This window comes from Dama dama, chromosome 12, assembly GCF_033118175.1.
Source record: "Dama dama isolate Ldn47 chromosome 12, ASM3311817v1, whole genome shotgun sequence".
Lineage (NCBI taxonomy): Eukaryota > Metazoa > Chordata > Mammalia > Artiodactyla > Cervidae > Dama > Dama dama.
The window spans coordinates 89,317,197-89,344,815 of record NC_083692.1 but is presented as its reverse complement, the minus strand read 5'-3'; the positions used below and the strand labels follow the sequence as shown (position 1 = coordinate 89,344,815).

Here is a 27,619-nt window from a genome sequence, read left to right as displayed (position 1 = left end):
CCCTTGCTACTCAGGGCTGTTCAACCCGACCTGCTTCCTCCTCTCTGGGTCACCCACACAGCCTCATGTGCCTTGCCTCCCCACCCCCAGCCCTCCAAAGGTCTTATTTTATAGCTTCCTGTGAGCATATCACATGAGGCCATGACCCTCGCTGTGAGAAAGCAGAGGCTGTAAAAGGCCAGCCTTGGCTCCCTGCTCTGTGGTTAAATATTGATAACCCAGGAAATAGAGGCCCAGAGTGGGCATACCACACATCCCCCTGCAATGATGGTGCTCCAGACAGAGGGTCCTGGCCAGCCTGTTCCTCTGGGCTGGCAGGAGGGTTTGGATGTTTTCTTGTTAGTTGAGGCCAACAGATAAGAAGGAAAGTATTGGGCTCCTGGTTCTTGCTGACTGTGAAAGTCAGGTGGAGCCTGTTTGCCATCAGCGGCCACTCATTCAAGAGGTCAGTCACCCCGAAGCGACAGAGGAGGCTCCAGGCCTGGGCGTGTGCTAAATGCAGAGCTCCCAGATGGGCCCGGCTACCACAGGCTCTGGCGCACTGCCCCCCGAGTGACAGCTCTGCAGGAAGCTCAGGCGCAAAGACCAGCCGGTGTCCCCTGAAAGGAGGAGGAGGAAGAGAGAAATCAGTGCTGCTCCCACCAGCAGACCAGACAAGTCCTCGGAAGCCGGGATCCAGGGTGAGTGTCTTCAACCTGCCGTGGGGATGGGGTGGCGGGTGCCAGGTCTTTGGCAGGAATCATGTCCAAGGGCAGATGGTTAAGTTCTGATTAAAGGGCAGGAATCTCATACTGAGTGAAGTAAGTCAGACACAGAAGGAGAAATAGCCTATGACATCCCTTATCTGTGGAATCCAAAAAAGAAATGATACAAATGAACTTACAAAACAGAAACAGACTCACAGACCTGGGGGAGGGATGGCTAGGGAGTTTGGGATGGATTCTGTGCACACTGCTATATTTAAATGGATAACCAACAAAGACCTACTGTAGGCCACAGGGAATTCTGCTCAATGTTATGTGGCAGGCTGGGTGGGAGGGGAGTTCCGGGGAGAGTGGATACATGTATATCTATGGCTCAGTTCCTTCTCTGTTCACCTGAAACCGTCAGAACATTGTTAATCAGCTATACTCCAATACAAAATTAAAAGTTCAAAAGAAAAATAAAAAAGAAAAGATAAAAATATAAATAAAGCAGGAATCTTCTTGAGGGGCCTAAGAGAACATGTCAACTAAATGCAATATGATATCCTGGATGGGAACCTGAAGCAGGAAAAAGACAATAACAGAAAAGTGAAATGCAAATAAATCATGATGTGTAGCTAATACTTTTTTTAAAATTCAGAGATATTACTACTATGCCCTCTGTAGAAGAAAACTGGATAAGTGCTTTGAGGGGAATGTGTCCTTTGCTTCTGTAACATTAACATAGAGAGGGCCAACCTGTATCCATCTTATCATTTTGTTTCATTTGTTGGTATATTTTTATTATAACAATATTATGCATGTTTAAAACATACACTCCACTGTGGGCATCAGTCCACATGCAAATGTGTACACTTTTCTGATTAGTTCCAGTACCACACTGTCTTGATTACTGGAGTTTTAAAGTGAGTCTGGAAGTTGGGTAGCATCAGTCCTCGAACTTTGTTCTTCTCCTTCAATACTGTGCTGAGTGTCCTGGGCCTTTTGCGTCTCCTCATAAACTTGAAATTCAGTTTGTCAATATCCATAAAATAACCTGCTGGGATTTTGATTTGGGCTGCCCTGTATCTATAGATCACATTGGGAAGAACTGACATGTTGATTAGCTCCACTCATTAGACATCCAAAATTGGAATTGTTGTATGGAAAGGTATAAGTACAATAGATACATACTTTTTTATTGAGGTACAGTTGATTTACAATACTATATGCTTCAGGTGTATAACATAGCTATTCAAAATTTGTAAATGTTATACTCTGTTTATAGTTACTATAGACTATTGCCTGTATTCCTTGTGCTGTACAATATATCCTTGTAGCTTATTTATTTCATACATAGTCATCTGTATCTCTGAACCCCCTACCCCTCTCTTGTCCCTCCCCATTCCCTCTTCCCACTGGTAACCACTAGTTTGTTCTCTATATATCTGTGAGTCTGTTTCTTTTCTGTTATATTCACTAGTTTATTTTATTTTTTAGATTCCATGCATAAGTGATGTCATATAGTAAATGTCTATCTTTGTCTGACTTATTTCACTTAGCCTAATACCTCCACGTCCATCCATGTTGCTGCAAATGGCAATATTTCATCCTTTTTTATGACTGAGTCCATTGTACAGATGTACCACATCTTTATCCATTTCTCTGTCAATGGACAATAGGTGGCTTCCATATCTTGGCTATTGTAAATAATGCTACTATGAACATCGGAGTGAATGTATCTTTTGAATTGGTGTTTTCATTTTCTTTGGCTAATATATGCATACAATAAAATACACACAAATACACAAAATATGTGTTTAGAATATACATACAAAATATATACATTTAAAAATATACTTACATGTATTGTTTTCACAAAGGTAGTATGTACTCAGGAGAAATGTATACAGTACAGAAGTGTTCAGAGTGGATGTCCCGTGGATCTAGACCCCAGCCCACTTCCCTAGAGGGAGTTGGTGTTGGCATCTTGACCTCCATGTTCTTTCCTCTGTGGGTGTATGTTGGGGGAGGGGCTGGGTGTTCTGCATATGCAACAGGGGTCTGTGGCCAATATTACTAATTAATCCAGGCATTCCTGCATCTGAGACTAGACAGACGATCACAACCCATAATAAGTGCTCTGGACAAGTTGGAGCTGGAACACAAGATCACATCGATTAGCCATCCCTGTAATTTGTCTTCCCATTATTCAGTATATATATCTCCTTCAAATGAGTAAGTAGGTAGTGGGCATCTGAGTCCTTGAAACTCTTTTTAAAAAAAAAAGTCTTTTTCTTTGACTTCCATCTCTGTCTTGGCATGTTAGTAGTGTAGAGATGGTTTAGTTGCTAAGTTGTGTCCGACTCTTGTGACCCATGGACTGTAGCCCGCTAGGCTCTTTGGTCCATGGAATTTCCCAGACAAGAATACTGGAGTGGGTTGCCATTTCCTTCTCCAGGGGATCTTCCCAATTCAGGGATCAGATCCGCATCTCCTGCATTGCAGGCAGATTCTTTACCAACAAGCCACCCAGGAAGCCCTTGGCACATGAATGATGATTCATATATGAAAAACTTGGCTCAGTATTATATTTGTATCAAAATATTTTCCTTCAAAATCTGTAGATGTTTGTTCAGTTTTCTCAGAGCATTTAGAGTTGGAGAAAACTCTGACGTCAGTCTTTTTATTAGTACCTTGTTTTTTTGTTTGGCTGCTTGCCATCCAGTTGTTTTTGGATGTTCCTGGCTGAGCCTGCAAAGGCTATTTTGGATTGGACATCAAGAGAGGGGGGATTTTGAGATGGCCTCTGGCCTCTCTCTGCCTTGTCCTCTTAGCCCTATGACATGTTTTCATGATTGGTTTGTTCAAAGCCCTTTACTTTGTTCTCCATTTCTGTTCCCTTTTCCTCCCCTCTCCCTCCCACACGCACTCCCGCACTGGAGATAATTAATGTGTTGAATGTGTCTTTTTTAAAATGTGTCTTTGAAAAATGTGTATTGTTGTTTTGTATGTGTGTATTTTGAATTTTCATAAATGGTGTTGCATGCTCCCTTATGATCCTTGGGGATACTTTCTTTGGGATATGAATACGCTCAGGAGTAGAACTGCTGGGTCACATGTACACTTGCTTTGACTAATTGCTCTCTAGATGGCTGCCCCAGTCTACACACCCTGGCAGTGCATAAGGCTACAGCCCCAGAACCACACCAACACCTGGCATTATCCACCTTCCAAACTACGCCAGTCTAAGAGATGTTAAGTGGTGTTTCTTTTCATTTTAATTGTCATTCTTCTGATTTCCGAAGTTTAAGCATATTTTCATATGCTTGCTAGCCTTTTGAGATTCCTGTTTTGTAAACTGTCTGTTTGTATGATCTATTAGGATTCTAGTCTTTTTCCTATTAATTTGTTAGAATTCTTTGTACATTTTAGATATCAGTTTCTTCTGGGTTTTAAGCATCACAAGTATCTTATCCCAATCAGAAATGTGTTTACTACTGTATTGATAGTATTCTTCATTGAGCAGATCATCTTATTTTGATATAATCAAATTCAACAGTTTTCTGTTGTTATTCAATGATTTAAGCTTGTATGGTTTTAAGAAGTGCTACCCTACTTCTATTAACTTTGCACTTTTCCTCGTGCATTTAGGCCTCTAACATTGGAGTCTGTTTTTGTGTATGTTGTTTGTTAGATGTGCATGTGCATGATGTGCGCTCAGCTGTGTCCAACTCTTTGTGACCCCATGGACTGTAGCCCGCCAGGCTCCTCTGTCCGTGGATTTCCCAGGCTCCTCTGTCCGTGGATTTCCCAGGCAAGAATACTAGCAGGGGTTGCCATTTACACCCCCAGGGGATCTTCCCAACCCAGGAATTGAACCTGCATCTCCTGCATGGGCAGGTGGATTTGAGCCACCTGGGAAACCCCTAGATGTGCAACTGGTCTTCCTTTTCTCCATAGAGTGAGCCAGTTTTCCTGACACCATCTACTAAACAATTCCTCCTTTCCCTACTGGTCAGCAGAGCTATCCTTACCTTAGAAATATCAAGTTTCTACATGAATATAGGTCTGTATGAAATCTCTGTTCCCATGCCTTGGTATAATGACTTGGTTTTATGTCAAAACCACATTTTTCATTATAATACATCTCAACATCTGATGGGACCAGTCTCCCCTCTTAGTCTTTTTTTCGATGTTTATGTGCTCAGTCCTATCTGACTCTGCAGTTTACTTTGTCTATATAAGTACTAGAATAAGTGTATCAAGTTCCTCAAAAAACTTCCAGTTAGAATTTTGGCTGAGATTGCATTGAATTTATAGATTTATTTGGGGATAACTGATATCTTAGTAAGTTTATCCTGTCTGAAAACATAAACCTCTATTTATTCAGATCATTTATTATTAGTATTTTGTTCTAGAGTTAAAAAATGTTCTTCAGGGGACTTCCCTGGTCCAGGAGTTAAGAACTCCATGCTTCCACAGGGGGCACAGGTTCGATCTGTTTGGGTAACTAAGATCCTACATGCCCTGCAGCACAGCACGCCCCCCACCAAAAAAAAATTCTTCATATGCTACTGTCATACTGTGGGATGCTGGGATGCTACTGTGAATGATCTTATTTTTATTTAATTTTCCAGTTTCACTGATAATGGGAGAAATACTATTTCGAGCTTGTATACAGCAACTTCAGTGAATGCGTCTATTAGTTCTATTGTTTATTTTTCTAGGTATTAATAGATGATCTTGTCATCTGAAAATTATGAGTTTTAACTCTTTCTTATCAAGTCTTACACTTCCTTTTCTTTCCTTATAGCACTTGCTAGGACCTCTAGGACCATATTAAACTGTAATGGTCCAAACTTAACCAGCAGCTAACTTTGGCTGGCACTTCACCATTCTCCACTCTGGGTCCTGGGCACATTGATATCCAGGAGAGAGACTGTGATAGGCCCAGCCTTCGTCACGTGGGGGAGACAGGCACCTGTGATGGGCCAGCACAGGAAAATCCGCTGCTAAGGAAACTTGGGGAAGGAGTGGGGTGGGCTGCAAAAGCTGGAGGGGATGCTGGGCAGGCGAGAACTGGAGAGACCCTGCAAGGGTTGGTCCCACAGCCCATCAGCGGCTTAATCCTCCCCACACCCGCGTCAGTGCTCCTCCCCACGTGTAATGAGTTTTAACAAAGATTTGAGTGGCTCCCACTTCTATGGTCTCTGCTCAGGCCCCACCTGCTCCGGGAGTTTCAGCTATTTCAGTCCTATAACTTTGGGCCCAGGGAGGGGCAGGGGTTTGGGCCCAGGGTTTGGGCAGGGAGGGGAGAGTAAGCTGGGGTGGGATACCCATTCATGCTCCGTTCTTCGTTTCCAGGAGTCTTCAGGCCTTTGCCAAGGGTCATAACCTTAGTAGGCCAGGAGAGCAGCTGGGGGCGAAGGGGTCTGAGAACTTCCTTGTCAGAAACATATCCCAACCAGGAGCAGGGGCATGAACTACAGTGAGGAGCTAACCAGAGCCCCACCCATCACTGAGGTGCCTCAGGAGCTGCTGGAAGAAATGCTTTGGTTTTTCCGAGTAGAAGATGGTAAGTGGTGGGGATGGGTGGTGGGGGTGCGCTCTCCTGGCTGAAGCCCCCATCATGGTCCCCTCTTCCATGGCAGGCTGCACATTTCCTCCAGGGCAAGAACTGAGGCTGAGGGTCTCACTACCCAGAGGTGCCTGGCTAAACTGCACCTCCTTTCCTCAGGGCTGGTCACTCATTTACTCATCCATGCTGTCATTCACAAATATTTATTAAGTTCCTTCTGTGCACCAGGGACTCTTCTCAGCATGGGGGTTACAGAAGTGAAAACACATAAAAATCTCTGCCCTCATAGAGCATTCCTTCTAGTGAAAGAGAAAAAGCAACAAATGACTAAAATGCATAGCATGCTGGTGAAATGAGTAATAAGGAGAAAATTTAAGCCAAGAAAGGAATAGGAAGTGTGCAGGGAATGTAATACAGTCAAGGAAGGCCTTGCTTAGAAGCTGATGTTTAAATAAAGGCTTGCGGGAGGTGACAGAATTAGCCGTGCAGATTATGTGGGGGAAAGGCATTCCTGGTAGAGGGAACAGTAGATGCAAAAGCTCTGAAGCTAGATGCTGCCTCATCTGGATACAGTATGGACAGATCCTGATTATCCAAACTCAGATTAGCTACTTTATGTATTATCTACAGGCAGCTTGTCAAATCTAATTTAACTGCCACCCTTTCTTCCCTCCCTTCTCACTTCTTTACTCCCTCCCTCGCTCCCTTCTTCCCTTCCTCCCTCTCTTCCTCACTTCCTCCCTCCCTTCCTCTTTCCCTTGTACTGCACTTGGCCAGCCCCTAGCAAAACTCTGAAGATGGTGAAATTTATTTTCACTACACACCTCCTTTCCCCACTATTATTATCCCACTGCAGTGCTGTCTCCCCCAGGTAGATGAGAACTTCTTGGAGCAGAGATCTCTTCTCCCCCTGTCCCCTACTTTGGACCAGGAGTTCCCCGGCTCATCTTCAGCTTGGTTAGTCTCTCTCTACAATATGTGGCCCATAGCAGGGGGAAGCTGATGCTGTGAGTTGGTCTGTTAGGGGCCTGAGGAGCACCTGGCCTGTCCTCAAGGCTCCATCCTGTGTGTCCCTCCCCAGCAACTCCTTGGAATAGTTCCATGTTCGTCCTGGCGGCCTTGGTGGTCATGATAAGCTTCATCCTCTTGGGAAGGAACATCCAGGCAAACAGGTGAGGAGCTGGTCTAGGGGTGGTCTCTGGAGGGTGGGGAAATCTAGAGAGGGGTCATCTAGAGACCTCGGCTGTCCACCATTTGGGTCAGCAAAATGCAGCCTGCAGGGTTTTGTTTGAGAACCCAAAGCTACAGAAAAACTAGCAGCTGTCCCCGATGACCATTCCCTGGCTAGCAAGCAGGGCGGGGGCTGGTGTGTCTCAGAAATCAGGATCACTGGCTCTGGAGTCATACAGGCTGGGTTCAGATACCAATTCTGCCACTCACTAGCTGGGCAAGACACTCAGTACCTCCAGGCTGGCTTCTCCTTCTATAAATGGCAACCGTGATGGATTCTTTCCTCCTAGGATTGCGGGGAGTGCTCAGTGGGGGCTTTTGTAGAATTAGGGATGTGGTTAAATGGGAAAACCTTGTGCTACTCCAAGGCCAAAAGCAGGGCATGGATAGAGACCTGAGATCATTTGGGCTCCTGGGTAATTCTGACATTTTTATAACAACAATTCTCCTTAACCCTGGATGAACAAACAAATCACCTGCGTAAGAATGTTAAACACAGGTATCTGTGCCTCACCTTAGAGATTCTGATGCAGAGGGTCTGTGGGGGAGGGGACGTGGGCACTGGCATTTTGTTAAACTCTCTGGATGAGTCCAGGACTAACTTTTGAAAGCTCCTTGAGGGCGGGAACTACATTTGACTCAACTTTGCTTCCCCAAGCAACTGGTACAGTGTCAGATTCTGGAAGTTATTCAACAAATACTTGGTTCACTCATTCCCATTCATTCATTCAATAATTACTATATCCTAGTAACTAGCAGTAACTTTTAAACAGTAATACTGAGAATCCCTCCTCAGATCTGTAACATGGTTTGCACATGGTTTTGAAAGCACTTTCACTTTCTCTCACTTGATCAAACCGGCCTGGTAAGGTGGGGCTGGCACAAGTTACTTACTCCCACTGTACAGAATAAGGTCACTGAGGATCCATGGAAGGGTTGGCCTAACCTTCAAGCTCTTCTTCCTGTGCTATATTTTATGTCATCTGTGAATCGTCCTCATAGTTCTGCTATAAAGCCAGAAAGAAATAACTCAGTGCCCTTCGTTCACATCAGTAACTAGTCGTGACGAACTGCTACAGCTCAGTCATCATTCATTCCACAGAATAAGCCGAGCATTGCTCTGCGCCAGGCCCTGTGCCGAGAATGGGGACCACAGGGCTGGACAAGATAGACTCAGCCCCGCTCATGGAGCTGACCGTTTGGTGGGGAGACAACTGTAGTTGAGAATGACAGGTGATGACTGTGGGATATATAGAGGTGGGATCTAGGGCCTTGAGGGCAAAAAAGAGAGGGAGGCTGGGCTGACCAAGGGACAGCATGCCCCAAGCTCAAGGGAGGAGCAGGAGGGCCCCTGAGGCTGTGGTGTGGACGGTGGGGGCGGGAGGAAAGGGAGGTCAAGAGGCAGCAGAGCATCCGAAGGAGTTTTCAGGTTCTAGCTCATGAGCACTGGGGAGCCAGAGAAGAGCTTTGCAAAGGACATGAAAGGTTTATGTTTTAGCAAGATCAGGCTGCTAGAAGGACCCAGAGGGGTAGTGCCTCTGAGAAGGTGACTTTTCCTCTCTCAGCCTGTCAGGAAGCATCTGCCTCAGCAAAGTCACCTCGGAGACAAGGCAGCTGTCCTCAGGAGCAGCAGACAGTCAGATGTTCCCTTATGACCCAAACAGATTGTCTGGGCAGTCAGCTCAAACCCTGGCAGGGTCCCTCCACTATTGCTAGGAGATCTAGGGGTGGGGACTTGGAATAGAACCACCTCAGAGGGAAGACGTTTGGGTAAGTTACTGGTACGAAGGCTGGATCTTGGATGCCAGGTTCCAGAAGTGGGCAGTGGGGAGCCAGTGAAGGTATTTGAGCTGAGGACTCTGGAATCATGGCTGGTATGTGCATGAGACATAAGCACCTAGAGGCAGAAGGATTAAGTAGGAATTTCCTGCTACAGTCTGTCTAGGGATGGAGTGGAGTGAGGGTGGGGATGGGGTAATAAGGACTACACTAAGCAGGATGAAAGTGTAGCTTGGTGAAAAGAACACAGGACTCGGAGTCAGGAGAGAAATGCATGACCCAGGCACATGCTCCTCAGGCCCCTCTGAGCCGTATTATGTCACTTGCAAGAGGAACAACAGTAGCTGAGTTCATAGGTGGCACTGAGGGTTTGGTAAGACGATGCATGGACAAGTCTAAGATGTTTCTCTGCCAAAAACCCATCAAACCATCTCAGCTTTCTCCCCAGACTGTTCCCAGAACTGTGTACTGGATTTACCCCCTCAAACTTGCTAACCCACTTGGGAGCTGCAATCACTGCTCCAACTACTTGGTACCCCCACACAGGGAACCCACATTCAATAGTGTTTTCTCTCTTCCCAGAAATCAGAAGAAGCTGCCACCAGAAAAACAAACTCCAGAAGCCCTGTACTTGGCTGAGGGCGGAAACAAAGATGACAACAACCTGACCGTCCTAACAGAGACTTTGCTCTCTGAAAAGCCAACTTTGGCCCCAGGAGAAATGGACGCAAAATGCAGGGATGTGCCGCTGGTCCGTCTTCCAGGCCCACAAGAATCTGAAAGCTAGTCAGGGTGCAGGGCAGTGCCCCCAGAGTGTTAGCAGACAGAGTGAATGAACTGCAATCAAACTAAAACCCTGTTTTGAAAAAAATGAACAAAATCTTTTTATTAAAATGCTTCTGGATGTGGGCAGTTGGAATTGCATAGTTTGTTCAAATGGCGGTGGGCCACACATAAGTGGCTTGGAGTGAAAGTGCGAAATCCAGAGCCAGCCTGTGGGTCAGGAAGCCTGGTCAGACTCCTCACGTGGTCTTGAGGAGTTCCCAGCCTCCCTCTGACCTCGGCTTCTCCCTCTGTAGAATGTGGCTGAAACCTGGGTTGGAGCTCTTGTTTTCAATCCAAGCTCCTGAAAGGGCTGAGTGAGGAAGGGTCAGGGTTCTGGGCTCAGAATTCCTTTCCCCTCCCTTCTCTCCATCTGATCCACCAGGGAAGCCCTGGACAGAGGAGCCTGGTGGGCTACAGTCCATACAATCACACAGAGTCGGGTACGACTGAAGTGACTTTGCATATATACACTCCCTGCTCTCCACTGCAGCCCTCTCCTTTTTTTTTTTTTTTTTTTATTTTATTTTATTTTTCATTTATTTTTATTAGTGGACAGCCCTCTCCTTTACCTGCTGATCTGCCAAGTCCATGAAAGACTTCCTTTGGACTGCAGGGGCCCTGCGGTAAACAGAGCTAGAAAACCATGAAACCCCCTGCCTCTGAGGCCTTTCTCTTACTAACCACGGGATCCCAGAGGAGTGTCTTGATCCCATGTGTGAACCACCGTGTTGCAGCACAAGCTGGGGTGGCAACCCCAAATAATTTATGCAAAATTTATGAACCAAACAATGCTGTAGGTTCTATCTTACAAAAGGGGACTTTGAACACACAGACCCGTTACCAAAGGTCCGAGGTCCTGCCGTCCCAGACTAGAGACAGAATGCACAGAACACCGTTTCTCCTTACTGGATGCCTGGTACACCCAGTGTGGGCTCCCTGGGGTTCTGGGTGATTGTCATTGGAGAGGACGACTTTATTCTGCAGTTTTGATCAGTCAACTTGAGAAGGCTGGTCCTGAGGGTCTGTGGACAGAGTCCTTGACTTAAGGTTGGAAAATACAGGGGCCCTGCCTCCCGGTGAAACACCCCGGAGGCTCCCTGCACTGGGCAGCCTGCAGCGCTTCCCCTCCACCTTCACTGAGAGGCAAAGCACTGGAAATAGCCCTTCCCCAGACACCTTTGCTTCTCACAGGCTGGGAAGGACTTCTCAACTAGATTTTACTTGAATAAACTCTGGGGTTTGTGGCCTGGGGGTTCTGCGAGGTCAGAAGACAAGGGGAGGGTCAGGCTCCAGCCCCCCAAAACCTGCCCCTGCCCTGTCCTGCCCGTCCACCAGGAGGTGCTGGGACTTTAGGGTGGGCTGCTCTCCAGCCTCATGAAGGCCTCATGAAGCTGTCCACCCAGAGCCGTCCCCTAGGGGCTGCCACATCAGGCCAGGCTGGAGCTGGAGCAGGAAAGAGGGTGATGGCACCAAGGTGGCTATTGCAATTTTCTTCCATTTCCAGCTGACGCCAGGTCTCCACGTTGTCACAGTGGCGTTTCCTTCAGGGTGAGGGATACAATGGTTACCATGGAAACTAAGGCCTGGAGGGAACAGGAGCAGCATTCCTGTCTGTCCCTACGGCTCCTACAGTGATCTGGGTGTCAGGGACACTGTCTGGCGCTGGAGGAGGCGTCAGCTGTCCACCGGATGGGGAGGGCTACTATTCCATCAGAAGGAAAGCTGGTGGTGAGAAGCCAGCCCCTGCCCGGCAGACCGCCCAGTGCCAAGCTTGGCGTCCTGAGCAGGGGCCCTCAGAAGATCTTGAAGCCCTTCAGTAGCGTCAGGGTGGGTGCCTTGCGCTTGCTCTGAGCCCGGGATGACTTCACAGTGACCAGCTTGGCCTGTGCCACAGCAGGCATCTCCTTCAGGCTGGCGGTAGAAAGTGTGTTGAAGGTGCAGCTGGCCAGCCCGTGGCGGGCCGTGAGTGGGGCCTGGTGATGCACAGCTCTCTCCTCCGAGATGAAGAGAGGCCTGGCCAGGGAGTTCTTCTCCAGCTCCCGCCGCGCCTCCCGTACCGCCTCGTGGAAGACATGCTGCACGTGCTCAAAGTCCAGGCAGGCAGAGACCTCGAAAAACAGGCACCCGAACCTGCCTGCCAAGGCGGCGCCCTCAGCCTGGGTGACCTGCCTGGCGAGGAAGCAGGGGGAGTCAGGGTTAGGAGCATCCGAGTCAGGCAGGCCCAGCCCTACTCCCGGCTCCTCGCTTACCAGCTCCATGACCTGGAGCCATCTTCATCTCTCTGAGGCTCAGCTTTACTCATCAGTAAAATAGGAGAATGACAGCTGCCTCTCAGGGTTGTTAAGATTAAGAAAGACGATTTGTGTCAAGGGCCTAGCACAGGGCTTGCTCAGTGAATGGCAGCTGATGTCACCTAAGCCAGAATGTCAGAACGAAGCTGGCCCAAAGTCCCTGCCTAGTCCCTGCCCATGGCCAGAGGAAGATGGTCGCTCTCAGCCCCATATCGCCTCGGCTCATTTCCTTGGTCAGGAAATGAGCCACCCTCAGCCCTGGCGTGTGGAATAAGCTCTGGAGAGAGGCAGTGGTTTGGTCAGAAGGATGTGAGACCACGGTGTCTACAGAGGCCTGGTGGGCTATGGTCATGACTCAGGACGCCTGTGGTCAGCAGAGCTCTCGGGGCTCATGGGGACTTTTGTCTGCCTGCCCAGAGACAGCAAGGGTGACAACACGAGAGGCAGCAGCACCTATTCCCAGTTTATCCTGTACCACCTCCCATGACGGTGGGATCACGTATTTGCAACCACCTCCCATGACGGTGGGATCACGTATTTGCAACCACCTCCCATGACGGTGGGATCACGTATTTGCAACCACCTCTCATGAACTGTATAAAAGGCCAAAAAATTATGATACCACAAGATGAGTCCCTCAGGTCTGAAACTGTCCAATATGCTACTGGGGAAGAGTGGAAAAGAATTACCAATATCTCCAGAAGGAATGAAGCGACTGGGACAAAGCAGATATGACACTCAGTTGTGGATGTGTCTGGTGATGAAAGTAAAATCCGATGCTGCAAAGAACAGTATTATATAGGAACCTGGAATGTTAGTTAGGTCCATGAATCATGGAAAGTTGGACATGGTCAAGCAGGAGATGGTAAGAATAAACATTTACATCCTAGGAATCAGCAAACTAAAATGGATGGGAATGGGTGAATTCAGATAACCATTGTATCTACTACTGTTGGCAAGAATCCCATAAAAGAAATGGAGTAGCCCTCATAATCAACAAGAGTCTGAAATACACTACTTGGGTGCAATCTCAAAAATGACAGAATGAGCTCAGTTCATTTCAAGACAAGCTATTCAACACCACAATAATCCAAGTCTATGCCCCTACCACTGATGCCGGAGAAGCTGAAGTTGATCATTTCTATGAAGACCTAGAAGACCTCCTCGAACTAACACCTAAAAAATATGTTCTATTCATCATCAGGGATTGGAATGCAAAACTGGGTAGTCAAGATATACGTGGAGTGACAGGCAAGTTAGGCCTTGGAGAACAAAATGAAGCAGGGCAAAGGCTAACTGAATTCTGCCGAGAGAATGCATCAGTCATAGAAAATACTTTTTCAACAACACAAGAGATGACTTTACACATGGACATCACCAAATGGTCAATACCAAAATCAAATTAATTACATTCTTTGTAGCCAGTGATGGAGAAGCTGTATACAATCAGCAAAAAACAAGACCTGGAGCTAACTGTGGCTCAGATCACCAGATTCTTATAGCAAACTTCAGGCTTAAACTAAAGAAAACTGGGAAAAACACTAGGCCAGCCAGATATGACTTAAATCAAATCCTATATGAATTCACAGTAGAGGTAATGAATAGATTCAAGGGATTAGATCTAGATAACAGTGTGCCTGAAGAACTATGGACAGAGGTCTGTAATATTGTACAGGAGGCAGTGAACAAAACCACCCCAAAGAAAAAGAAAAACAAGAAGGCAAAGTGATTATCTGAGGAGGCTTTAGGAATAATGGAAGAACAGAGAAGCAAAAAGCAAGGGAGAGAGGTACATCCAATTAAACTCAGAATTTCAAAGAATAGGTAGAAGAGACAAGAAGGCCTTCTTCAATGAACAGTGTTTAACAATAGAAGAAAACAACAAAAGGGGAAAGACTAGAGATCTCTACAGGAAAACTGGAAATATCAAGGGAGTTTTCCGCCCAAAGAATCAAGATAGGAGAGGGAAACGTCAACAACCTCAGATTCACAGATGATACCACTCTAGTGGCAGAAAGCGAAGCAGAACTAAAGAGCCTCTTGGTGAGGGTGAAGGAGGAGAGTGAAAGAGCCGGCTTAGGATTAGTGTTAAAAACACTAAGATCATAGCATCCGCCCCCATTACTGCATGGCAAATAGAAGGGGAAAAGGGGAAAGTAATGACAGATTTCCTCTTCTTGGGCTCCAAAATCACTGTGGACAGTGATTGCAGCCATGAAATCAGAAGATGACTGCTTCTTGGCAGGAAAGCGATGACAAGTCTAGACAGTATGTTGAAAAGCAGAGACATTACTCTGCCAACAAAGGTCCGTATAGGTCCTTTATCAAGGCTATGGTCTTCCCAGTGGTCACATACAGTTGTGAGAGCTGGACCGTAAAGAAAGAAGAACACCAAAGAATTGATGCCTTCGAACTGTGGGGCTGGAGAAGACTCCTGAAAGTCCCGTGGACAGCAAGGAGATCAAGCCAGTCAATCTTAAGGGAGATCAGCCCTGAATATTCACTGGAAAGACTGATGCTGAAGCTCCAGTATTTTGGTCATCTGCTGTGAACAGACAACTCATTGGAAAAGTCCCTGATGCTGGGAAAGAATGAGGGCAGGAGAAGAGGGTTTCAGAGGATCAGATGGCTGGACGGCATCCCCAGTGCAATGAACATGAACTTGAGCAAACTCCAGGAGATGGTGAGGGACAGGGAGGCCTGGCATGCTGCAGTTCATGGGGTCTCAAAGAGTCAGACATGAGTGGATGACTGAACAACAACTCATAATGGTGGAATCAAGTATTTGTAACCACCTCTCATGATGGTGGGATCAAGTATTTGTAACCACCTCTCATGATGGTGGGATCAAGTATTTGTAACTTTCAGGAAGGTCCTGAAAGCATGGACATCAGGTGAGAGAAAAATACTGGTGCTCTGGTAGACCAGATGTCCAGAAGAAATGGAGTGGGGGAAATCCCTGAGGGCTGGAGACCAAGGTTTCGATGGCTGAATCCCACTGCTGAGTGGCCTCACCCACCATCTGTGAGGATAATGACACAGCCTGTGAGTTTAGAGGAGACCCCAGGGCGAGTATGGAGGGAAAAGATTTCTGAGCTAAGGGTAATCTGGCAGAAGCAAAAGCTTGGAGCAGGTTAGCCCATCAGACAGGGAGAGTGTCTAGGACAAAAAGGATCAGGGCACAGCACAGAATCCATTTCCCACCCAAGGTTGGTATCCTGTCAGTTCACAGTTTCCTGAAGAACTCCTTTTGAAAGAATACTTGGTATTACATGCATTTGTGATGAACTTGAATCTGAAACTTTGTCAATGTGGTGGTTGAATAATGAGCTTTCAGAAACAAGGACCCCATATGTGCATGCATGCATGTGAATGGCTGACCCAGCATGTTACATTATTACCCTTTTTGCTTGTTTTGGCATAGCCTAGCAAAAATGGTATCAGTGGTTTAGGAACCACTGCCCTAACCCACATTTTACCCTTCAGCTGCAAGACAATCATGGGAGACACTGGCCACTGCTCAGCAAAGTTAGACTGACTGTGCCTGTCAAATCCTGACCTAGCAACCTCGGGACTCAACCAAAGAAGGAAATGGGGATAAAGCATCATGATTCCTTCTTAGGGAACTGATGCTGCTTTGCTCTTTGCTTCCAAACCACTTTCAGACAATCCCTTGGGCAAATATTGGGATCAAAATAGTGGCCTAGTTTTTTCCTTCATATTTAAAACTGGTTCATTCTCAGTCCGGTCTTCCAATTCCTCCTCTAGGCTCTGGGGGCTCTGACTCCACAAAGACTACCTTTTGGCTTTAAGTTCACACAACTTCCCTCATTCCCTGAGACGGAATTTGTCTGGGTGTGAGGGCATGCCCGCCTTTGAAGGCTCCTACTGTGAATCTCCTTTGTGAGACCTCACCTCTTTTCCCCACCAGCCCTGGTCTATATCAAACGTCCCCTCCTTTCTAATACCAGTCAATGGATCTTTGGCATCTGGGAAGCAGGGGTGACTGGCCTTGAGGAGGGAGGGGTGGAAGGAAAGCTGCCCTACCTCCCAGATAGACCAGCCACAAGGGATTGGCGCCCCTGCTGGAGAGGGTCAGCGGGGTCACTCATCAAGTGAAGGCGTCATAGCCTCAAACACCTCAGGGGCCAGACAGGCAACTTGAATGTGTGGGGAGGGGTAAGCCATGGGGACTGTGAGGCCTGTGGTCAGCTGGAGGGAGCATACCCCGCCCTAAAGCATTCCAGTTCTAGGTCTTTTAAAACACTGTGCTGGCCAAACGAAATATAACTGCAGTACTCATTGGTCATCTGCCCCCCGGCCCAGTCTGTGGCCTCTGATTGAAGTCCAGCCCTTTCTAAGAGACTCCTGCCCTCAGCACAGCCAACAGTGGGAGTGAGCCTGGGGACCTCACTTGGGGGAGGCGAGAGCTAGCTGAACCAGAGCAGACTGGCCTGACTCAGGCCGCCTATCAGAGCCTCTCTCTCCAGAACTGGAATTGGGCCCTGGATGACCAGCCAGCTGCAGGGAGTGGAAACAGAAGGTCATATAGTCTCAAGCCAGAAAGGGTGAAGCCAAGAGAGACCTCAGAGCCCCAAGAAGACGGAAGGAGTGGCCTCTCTTCCGACCTTCAGGGTCCAGCCCCTGTGCAGCCTGGATGCCTTTCCCTTCCTGCCCAGCACTGCCTGGAAGACCTGCCCACCTTGCACTCTTAGAACACGCCTACATGGGAGGGGGTTAATCTTCTTAGCAGCCAAATCATCCCCGGAGATGCCACGGCCTGGATGAAGGAAGCGAGCCCCGGGCTGTGGGACGGAGCGCGTGCTCACCTGTACTGGGCCATGTCCAGCTTGTTGCCCAGCAGCAGAGCCGGGAAGCTGCGCTGCGTCTCCTTCGCATGCAAAGCGAGCAGCTCCAGGTAGCTGCTGCTGCCCTCGAAGCTCTGGCGGCTGTCGACGCTGTACACCACCAGGAAGGCGTGGGCCCAGTTCAGGTAGCGTTCACAGTTCCTGGGGGTGTCCTGGGACAAAGCAGGCAGCCTCAGTCAGGGGCAGAACAGGCGGGGGTAAAGGACTTCACCTGAGCTCCCTTCTCCCTCCCCTCTCCCTGCCTCCCTGCTCCCCAGGTCTTTGTACATTGTTCCCCAGCAGGGCCCTTTTCAAAGGGGCACTTGAGTGTGGATTTGGCCTGATGTGAAAGAAGACATTGTCTCTGAGCCTCACTCCCACCACCCAACCACAGACCGGGAGACCTTGGCCTCTGGGGCACAGAGCCAAGACTCTGGCATGGCCCCTGCTGAGACCTGGCTGTGCCTGGGCACTGCTGGTTTGGGGTCAGGTTCACGGTGCCCCTTTGGCTTCCGAGAAGAACTGGCATCGGGCCTTGGTAGGGGGTGGTGAGAAGATAGGGAGGTGTAGGTACTGGGCGGGGAGGGGGAGCTGGGGTCAAAGGAGCATCTGTAAACACACGTGTGCACCTGTGAACACAGGCGCCAAACCCCGGAGCGCAGGATCTCAGAGCTGACACCGGCTCTCATCAGTTCTCCCCAGGCCCTGTCCTATCCCTTCTCATTTGGCAAATCAATGGATTCAGGCCCAGAGAGCTCAGCACCTCAGTCAGGGACACACAACAGATTGGAGCTGAAAAGGTGTACAGATTCCCATCCGAGGCCCCCACTCTGGAAGCAGGACTCCTCCAGAGGCTGCAGGGATTCTCAGCTCCTCAGGGGTAATGGGGGGTAATGTTACCAGGTCTGCAGTGTCCATGACCCTCAGGTGGACAGGCTGGTGGTCCACGGTCTCCTCGGAGCTGTAGGTGTCCTCTGTAACACAGACGATCAGCCCAATCAGAGGCAGGCCAGCCACTCCAGGGTGGGCTGGGTCTGACTCCCAGCTTTCCTTTCTGCCAGACCCTGTGCACCCCTGGGGGGTTGGCTCTGGGGCTGGCTGAGCTGGGACCACTGAAGAGGCCTTGGCTCTCAGCCACATAGAGGACACGGGCCGAACCTCCCACCAAGGAGACGCTGCTGCACCTGTCAGGGCTCAGAGCATCAGAGGTCACTCACAGAACATGCCACAGAGGACGGGACGGTGTGCTGGTCCACCCACCACGCCTGCAGGAGGAGGTGTGCGGCCCCTGGGCCCAGGGAGCAGCAGAGGCCTCGGGAACTACACTGCTAGCCCCTTCCTCCTGATCCCCAAGCTTCTCCACCCTCTTCTCCAAGCACAGCACCTTGCCCACAGGAAGCCCCTCGAGGACGGTCAGGACAATCCTCTTGCACTCAGTAGGGGAAGGGACATGGAAGGAAAAACACACAACGTGATTGAGGCTGGGGACTCAGATCTTGTTTAGAAGTGCCAAGAAAGTTTTACACATAATCTTTGTCAAAATAAATGCAGAGGAATCTAGTAGAGTTGAAAGTTTTAGGTTGGAAATATGGAAATCAAACCCAATGTCAGCTACTTTTTAGCTGTGTGGCTTGGCCAAGTCTTTTCAACATTTTGAGGCTCTGTTTCCTAATTTTAAAATAAGGATAACGTGGGACTTCCCTGGTGGTCCAGTGGCTAGGGGGCCTGGGTTTGACCCTTGGTCAGGAAACTAGATCCCACATGCCGCATCTAACACCTGGCTCAGCCAAATAAAAAAAAATTTAAAGTAAATAGGGATAACGTGATAACACTGGCTGACAGTTTTCAAGTTTTTACTCTGTGTCAGGCACTGTGCTAAAAGCTTGTCCCTGCACCATCTTCAAGGGCTGTGGGAGGACTGGATGGGCCCCTAGGCACGGACCTGGCCCTCCGCAAATGCCTGGCAGAGGACGCTGGGGACATGGTGCTCCAAAGTTTCACCATTCCTAGGCAGGTTCACATTCCTAGGTGATTTTTTTTTTAACTTTTTATTTTGAAATAATTTTAGACTCATGTAGAAGTTGCAAAACAGTACATAGAATTCCTGTGTACCCTATCCCCCACCTCTCTCCCCTCACCGTTAGCACCTTACATAACCATAGTACAAGGATCAAAACTAGGAAACTGACTTTGGTACCATACTATGAACTGAACCACTGATCTTATTTGGATTTTTATATATTTTTTTCAAAATTCTCATGACTTCAAACCTGAGAAAGAGTCAAGTGGCCGGGCCTGCAAAGACGACCTCACTGTCACAGGCAATTGCTCTCCCCACCCCCAAACGTCCCCTGTGCCACTGGCCTACATGTGGGATGCACTTGGCCCTCACCTTTCCCTGGGGGGGCCCTGGGCCCCCAGATGACCCCAAAGAAGAACCCTCTGGACAGAACTGGGGTCCTCTCTGCCTTGCTGGCAGAATCCACTGTGAGAATAGTGCCCCCCCAACTCTGGCGGAATTCACAAACACTTCTCTCTGAGGGTCACTGGCAGACAAGCCAGGCCTGGACACAAGCCAGGTCCACTAGCAGCCAGCAGAAATCGCAGACAGCTCCCATCCCCAGTCTGCTGTGGGGACTTGGATAAATAGCCGCTCTTGTTCAAAGACAAAAAAAAAATCTAATGGAAAATATGCCCCAAACGTTTAACTATATTTGGTGCAAGAAGAGTGGATGCCTACGTCTCGTTCAGATTTGTCTTTATTTTCCTGCCAGAGTTGTCTGATGCGTGCCTTTTAGGTGCTTCCCAAGTCCTGGGCCCAAGGAGGCACTGTTGCTGTGCCCAGCCTGGGGGGAAATATTAGCCCAGGCTTGGTCTACTGTGGCCCCGTACAACACAGTAGCCTTTCGAGATTCCTGTTAGCTCTGCTGAAGAGAGATGACAAGGAGGTGAGACCCAGAGGAGAGAACTCTCTCACGGCCATACAGCGCCCTGTCAGAAAGAGTGGGAACTCGGGGTTCCATGGTGAGACCCTCTCACACCCTCTGTTCAGTGGACCGGCCAGTCCTCCAGCTCCGTCTGGGCAGAGCAGAAGCTCCCCATCCAGCCGCAACTGTGGAACATACATAGGCGAGTGAAGAAGGCTCAGAGGTCATGAGGTCATCTTATCCAGCTCCCTCGCTCCCTTGCAAGTGAGGTGACTCCAGGGGCTGGGGGTGGGGGCTCCTTTTCAAGATGCAGTCACGTCCTGCCTTCCTGCCACAAATTCCCTGCTCTCAGGACATTCTGGGGTCCTTTAATTAAACATAACTCCTAGGGTTCCCCAGGTGGCAATCCCTGGGGATCTCAGGGGTTCAATCCCTGAGTCAGGAAGATTCCCCTGGAGAAGGAAATGGCAACCCACTCCAGTGTTCTTGCCTGCAGAATCCCATGGACAGAGGAGCCTGGTGGGCCACAGTCCAAGGGGTCACAAAGTCCGACATGACTGAAATGACTCAGCACACAGCACAACTCCTAGTTCTAAATGAAATTCTGAGGACTTAATGCTGAGAGAAGTTTCCTTCCCCAAAGTGTCTTTCTCTCATTTACACTAATAATTTTTAAAGCACCACTAAAGGAGCTCTTGCCAGAGTATGTATAGGATGATGCTTCCGAAATGGTACCTGTATCCTTGTTGAAGCAGGTTGGGGGGGAAGAGAGGTAAGAAGCTGTCATTCTGCCCTAGGCAAACCAGCTAAGAGGCCCCCAGTCCCTGTGAGAAGAGGGTGTTCTGGAGGCCCTGCTCCCTTTCTAGAGTGCTCAGCACAGGCACACAGGCACTGAATCTCTTGGCTCCAGCAGCTCCCAACCCATAACAAGGCACAACTCACCCACAGAATACAGTCTATTAGTCCTATTACAAGGCACAACTTATTATTAGTATTATTAATTATTATTACAAGGCACAACTTATTATTAGTATTATTAATTATTATTGCAAGGCACAACTTATTATTATTAGTCCCATAACAAGGCACAACTCACACACAGAGAACAGTCTATTAGTCCTATCTTCCAGATGGGGAATCAGGCTCAGAGATCCCACAGGCTTCTGACTTCAGGCCCTCAATAGCATACCACTCATGCGTGCTCAGTCGTGTCTGACTCTTTTTTATCCCGTGAACTGTAGCCCGCCAGGTTCCTCTATCCGTGGGGATTCTCTAGGCAAGGATACTGGAGTGGGTTGCCATGTCCTCCTCCAGGGGAAACAGCTGGAAACAGGAATGAACAACACAGGTCTCCAACCCCAAGAGGCCTCTTTGGGCTCAAGCTCTTAGAAGGTATTTGAAAAGATGAAAGGGTGTTTTTACATCTCCACATGGCTAACTCTCCCTTAGACGCTCAGACCTTTCTGCACAGAAGAGAATCTGGTCAGAGAGTCCCCGCTGTTGCTGGAACCAGCCACGGGATAGTGGTTGGAACGTTTAGAAAGTGGACAGGATCCCCAAGGAGCAGCACTGGCCTCCCACAATGACTGACGGAGAGCGTCCGGCCGTCTCTCCAGCTCAGAAGCTCTGAGGGTGGGGTGAGAGACCAAAGGCCGAGGTGACTAACCACTGCGCTGCTGCCACCCCTCAGCTGTCTGACTTCACATTCCTCCACCCGCTCAGAACTCCAAAAGTGCTCAATCAGGAAGCTCCAACTACCACTGTAATAGGCGCCCCTGGTGGGACCCTGCCTAAAGCATGTGAATTGGGGGACAGGAAGGAGAGAGACTGGAGGTGGGCTGTCAAATAAAATACAAGATGACCAGTTAAATTTGGATTTCATATAAACAGCTAATAGTTATAAGTATGCCCCACACTTACATTGAGGCAGGCAGAATCTGTCTTCTGAGGCACTGTCCTTGAGCCATTTTTCCTTCCCAGACATGCCCGCTGTGTGACTTTTCTCCCTCCCCACTCCCCTCAATGACCAACTTCAAGTTCTGGCCTCTCCCAACACCACCCCCCGCCACCCACAATTGTATCCTGTGTCACACTCCGGAGGTCACTGACCTCTGCTAATCAGTGGGCTCCCCTCAGACTTACTGATGACCTTGGCCCAGAAAGTTCCTTGGGTCTACTTCCTCCACTGCAGCGGAGGGGTGTGTCAAAGCACAGGTGGTCACCCCAAACTCTGAGGAATAAATCCCCTTAGGGACTGTCAGCGAGTTGCCTGCCCTGCACTCCTGACTTAGCCAGGGACCCCTTTTGCTTTCTCTGTTTGACACCCTGGGGTTTTGTGTAAGACCTCCTTTGAAGAAGAGATTCTGCTGATTAAGGAATAAATTCTAAAAGCCATTGAACCAAATAGCCATGACGCCCCCTTCCTGGTCTGACACTGGGATTCAATATCCCAGCCTGGACTGAGGGGCTGATGGACACCTGGGGGCTAAGGATGCTCTTTCCTCCTGGTGTCACAAGGGCATTCCATCAGAGGCGGTGCTTCACTGTGGAGGTTTCAATATGTGGGACCCCAAGGGTCCTCCCAGAGCCTTGGATTTCCTCAGAGGGCCTTCGAGGGTTCCACACAAGCTTATTCAATTCTCATGAGGGGGAAAAATAATCTAAGACTGCAGTCCCCATTTCCACAAAGCAGAGAGCATCCAGACACCCCATTTTTCTCAGTGGAAAGTTGACCATAAAGAAATGCTATAAATGTGAGCCTTAAATTACATTTATACTAATAAAATTCTGTATTTATTTAGATATTGGGATTCCATTAAGCAGTTATTTGAGGAAAGTGTTCTGCTGCTAAAATTAATTTTCAGAAACACTGATCTAATTAACTTGGGGGAATCTCAGCCACCACAGATGGGAAGCCATTTGAGAAGGAAGAAGGAAGGAGAAGAAAATATGCATTCAGTGTCTCCTGTGGGTCAAGTCCTAGGCTAGATCTTTTACATATGTTATTTCTTTAATCCTCACAGTAATTCTCTGAGCTAGCTGTTGAGCATAGCTATTTTTATGCCCATTTTAAAGATAAGGAAACAAAAGTTCAGAGGTTAGGTGATTGTTTCAAAGGTGCACAGCCAGCAAGTGACAGAGCCAGGATTCAAACTCAGCTCTGACTGACACCAGGGCATCCCTTTCCCCAACAGACCATGAGAGAGCCACCAAACAAGACTAGTTTTCTTGTGTGGTTAAAAACTGGTTCACAACCCAGTATCACTAGGGAATTTTCCAAATGTCTTGTCTAGCTTTTCTGGAAAAGTACACTAAATGACGATATGGAGGAATAACACTTAATGGATGTGGATGATCTGCAATGTTTGATTTGTTTTTTTCAAGTTTCATCATACCTAATATTTTAGGGCAAATCAACTTCTCTCAGTTCTCTTAATTGGGCTACCCCGAGGCTATCTGGGGGTGTGCTGTGGAATGGTACATTTCTGGAACCTAAAATATTTTGCCCATGGCCTGTGTTATGCTGATGGCTCCTCCCCTTGGCCCCCAGAGGTGTGGTTCTGGTCAGGCCTGGACCTACCACAGTGTACGTGGGTGTGCAGGGGAGAGTCCAATGGGACACAGCCAGAGGAACGGGGAGCAGTGGGTGGGTCCTTACCCAAGTTGGGGTCGTATTCACTGATAAACCTCCTTGTCAGAAACTTCACGGTCAGGGCTGCAAGAAGTAGAAAGAAGTTGGCTTAGTATCCCCATTGTGTCTGGCTGCTGGACACTGGAGGCTGCTCCTCTCATTTTAGAGAAGACTTTTCTAGGTGTTGTAACCCCTTTGCTCCCTGGGGGAATGTGGCTGGGGAGCTGGTTTGAGAGGCTCAGATGAAACCAGAAATATGGGGAACATGTCCTTCCCAGTTGCATTTTTTTCGGGGGAGGCAGCAAGAAAAGAAATGAGAGGCAAGCCTAAGGGGTGTTTGTGTTTATGAAGACCCTAATTAAGGGGCCTGAACCCATGCAACCAGTTACCATAGGGTCAGCCTAGTGAGACTGCAACTGAAGAGAGACATCCCCTTCAGAGATGAGACACAGAGATTCGGAAGTATGGGGGCATTTATCCCAGTCTTGGCTATAAGCCAAAGAGAGGGTGCAAGTTGAGTTGATCAGTGAGTAATCTCTGGGAGGGGTATGAACCCCTCAAGTAAACACACTCTAGTCCTTAGTCCTCAAGTCTTGCCTCTAAGGCCTCCACACTCATCATGCCAGTTTCACAGAATATAAAACCCAGGGAAGTTGTCTCCAGGTGGAATGCATTCACAAGACTGATTTTATTCATAACTTTAGCTACGTAAAGCCAAGGGCCAGTCCACTACTATACTGGACTCTTAAAAGGTAGCACAATATTTTATTATTTTTTATTTTTATTTTTTTTAAGTAGCACAATATTTTAAAGAAAATCCTTAAAATTCTAACCCAGGATTCCTAACAGTGTCAGTTTGCAAAACAATTATCCAGGGAATACATATTTTAACATTTAAATTCCTTCATTCACGTAGTCACTGGCTAATGTACCAGTGACAGAGCTGCGGATAACAGTTTGATTTTCTAAGGGACGAGGGTCTTTTCTGTAGGACAGTATGATTCAGAATACCCACTCTGAGTCAGGGGGCTGGCTTCAAAACTGGAAAGGAGACCCCCAGTGACTCTCAAAGAAGGAAACTCATAGCAGAGTCCATGATGGCCATTCACTAATGGCTGTAACTGGAAAACAGCCAGTGGAGGAGCCCCCTCGGCCCTCCCACCTTCAGCTGCCTGGAACTGAGAGTAGCAGGGGGCCGTGAACGCTTTTTCTGGATCTTTGCCTACCTGACACCCCAACCACCTGAGCACCAGCTGGGTGATAGCTCCCAGAAGTGATGGAGGCTGTTCAGTGTTGCTAGAAATGGCCTGAGTGGAAATTCAAGAGCTTTGTTCCTCAAGGCTCAGTCCGAAGCACCTGAGATTACAGTCCAATGTGTTACCAGAAAGTCAAGAGAAGGGTCTGGCTTGAAACAAATACATTGGAAAAGAATTCACATTCCGTTCCAGAATTCCAGGCAACTGAGGTGGGGAGTGGGGAGTGGCCGCTCTCCCCCTGGGAAATCCCCAAAGTCAGTGCCTTTTATCGCCTGGGGTCTGGGGCCCCTTCACCCCTGGCTGAAATCAAGAAGCAGCAAGGCTGCGAGTAAGCTAAGCGGGCACGGGGCTGGGAATCAGGGCCTCACAGGTCCCTGGCCCGGAAGAGGAGACGGAGGGTGGTACAGGGCACGGAGGAGGCCAGCAGAGGACAGGGGACAGAGAGGAGACAGCTGGGATCACGGGCAAGGAGGACACGGTCAGCGGGGAGACAGAGGGACAGACAGGCCAGGAACACAAGACAGCTGAGACACGGGGGAGCTGAAAACCAAGCAAGAGGGAGAGCCGAGAAACTGAGGCAAGGAAGACAATCACGGTGTCTCAGCCAGCTCACCTGGGCGCGGAAAGCCCCTAAAGACAGTGGAAGGAGCCAGCCCGCACACCCGGAGCTCCCGCTTCCCTCCACCGCTCCCCGCGTCTCCCGTCCCCGCCGAGCCCCTTCCCTTCCGCCCGCACCCCACTCACCGGACTTGCCCGCCCCGCGGCGCCCCAGGATGGCCAAGTTGACCTCGAGGGGCGCGCTCTGCGGCCCGCCGCCCGCGCGGGGCTTCCCGAACACCGAGGCCATGGCGACGCTGCGGAGAGAGACGCGGGTCCCGCCTCAGGGCCCCGAGCAGCGTGCCCGCCCGTCGGGGCCTCGGGAGCGAGCGGCGGGCCCCCTGGCTGGCACTCGCGGGCCCGGCGGCGTCGGCGTCCGCTTCCCGGGCCCGGCGCCCAGCGGGCGGCGTTCCCGCGGCCCCGCCAGAGCCGGCGGGGAGGAGGGGCCGGGCGGGGGTTGCGGGCGGGCGGGGCCGCCCCGAGCGCCGCCGACTCCTTGTAAGGGCCGAGGAGACCCCTGCGGGGCGCGCTCACGCTGCTCCCCGCCCGCCGCCACCCCACGGCTGATCTGGGCCTCGAAGGTTAGGAGCCGTTACCGCCCGCAGCGCCCCCCAAGACCCGACGGGGCCGGGGGGGTGGGGGGGGGGGGAGGATGTTTCCAGCCTGGTCTGACTCTCCACTCAGTCACTTGCCATCAGCAAGACGATCCACACCGCCCCCCCCCACTCCCCGCCCTTTGTCTTACCCATCGGCCCCGCCTCCTCCTCCAGGAAGCCTGCCGGGTTCAACTCAAGCCCTGTGCTTCCTCTGGATCGCAAGCCCCCTCATCCTTGGCGCTCCAACTTCCCCAACCACGTTACCCTCCCCTTCGATGTGGGAACTGCAGAACCCATAAAGGACCCTGGCTTCTGGGAAGGGGGCGGGGGAAGATATCCTTACTAAGATTTCATGGCCAACCTGGGCCCAGCTTCAAGAAACCTAACCCAACCGGGATTACGGTTTTCTCCCTGATGGGAGTTTATGAGTGGCCTAGCATGCAAAAGGGGCATTTATTTGTTCTAAAACTTGGCACGCCTTCTTGCCTATGATTCTGGGACTGATGGATGAACCTGTCATTGCCCTTGAAACCCAGGGGAAAATCTGGACCTGCTAGAGAAAGGACAAAGGACCAACATGAGGAATCTGGACATTTAAAATCTAGTGCCAGATCCTAAATGGGTGACCTAGGCAAGTCATCTCAGTTCTTTGGGCTTTGGTGACCCCATCTATGGGCTCCTCTGGTAGCTTAATGGTAAAGAATCCGCCAGCGATGCCGGAGTCTCAGGAGATGCAGGTTAAGATCCCTGGGTTGGAAAGATTCCCTGGAGGAGTGCATAGCAACCCATTCCAGTAGTCTTGCCTGGAGAATCTCAAGGACAGAGGAGCCTGGTGGGCTACAGTCCATAGGGTTGCAAAGAGTCAGACATGACTTAAGTGACTCTCTCTCTCTCTCTCTCTCTCTCTCTCTCTCTCTCTCTCTCACACACACACACACACACACACACACACACACACACACACACACACACACACACACATTCCCATCTATAATGCTAAAGGAAGGGGGAAATGAATTCAAACTTCCATGAGTGGTTCAGGCCCAATGGAGAGTGACAAAAATCAAGCCTGGGTTCCAGGTCTAAGTACTTTCTAGAACCCTGTAGGATCTCTCTTTTGAAATACACCCCAGACCAGAGTGGGGAAAGATGTGGGCAGTCTCTTGAGAGTGCCTCTCTTGAGAGAGGGACTTCTCACTGCAACCCTTCCCCCTCCAACCCCAACCCCCCTATCCACCTACGCACAAAAGAAACCAGGAAAGTCCAGGTCAGCAGATGGAGGGACTAGAGTCAGAGCCTGATGGTAATAACTTCTTCTCAACCAAGAGAGAAAATTATTTTCCAGGACAGGACTTGAATAGTGACTCAGCCTAATT

General features: G+C 49.3%; 2 protein-coding genes across 8 annotated transcripts; one reads left to right on the top strand and one right to left on the bottom strand.

Moving 5' to 3' along the window:
* Positions 1-228: 228 nt before the first annotated feature.
* On the top strand, positions 229-10,182 carry SLC51B (SLC51 subunit beta). Of its 2 annotated transcripts, none has more exons than XM_061158060.1 (4): positions 229-680; positions 6,155-6,261; positions 7,346-7,436; positions 9,856-10,182. In XM_061158060.1, the coding sequence occupies exons 2-4, from the start codon at positions 6,165-6,167 to the stop codon at positions 10,058-10,060; spliced, it is 393 nt and encodes a 130-aa protein (XP_061014043.1). In that variant the 5' UTR covers positions 229-680; positions 6,155-6,164; the 3' UTR covers positions 10,061-10,182. The 2 variants fall into 2 exon arrangements, with proteins under 2 accessions (XP_061014043.1, XP_061014042.1); XM_061158059.1 differs by having other exon boundaries at positions 234-680; positions 6,051-6,261.
* Positions 10,133-26,461, bottom strand: RASL12 (RAS like family 12). Of its 6 annotated transcripts, none has more exons than XM_061158057.1 (5): positions 26,393-26,461; positions 23,822-23,878; positions 18,137-18,210; positions 17,219-17,409; positions 10,133-12,267 (listed from the first exon to the last, which is right to left on the bottom strand). In XM_061158057.1, the coding sequence occupies exons 1-5, from the start codon at positions 26,394-26,396 to the stop codon at positions 11,892-11,894; spliced, it is 702 nt and encodes a 233-aa protein (XP_061014040.1). In that variant the 5' UTR covers positions 26,397-26,461; the 3' UTR covers positions 10,133-11,891. The 6 variants fall into 6 exon arrangements, with proteins under 6 accessions (XP_061014040.1, XP_061014038.1, XP_061014035.1 ...); XM_061158055.1 differs by having other exon boundaries at positions 23,744-23,878; positions 26,393-26,411; XM_061158052.1 differs by lacking the exon at positions 26,393-26,461 and adding an exon at positions 25,795-25,964 and having other exon boundaries at positions 23,744-23,878.
* Between the last annotated feature and the right edge of the window lie 1,158 nt (positions 26,462-27,619).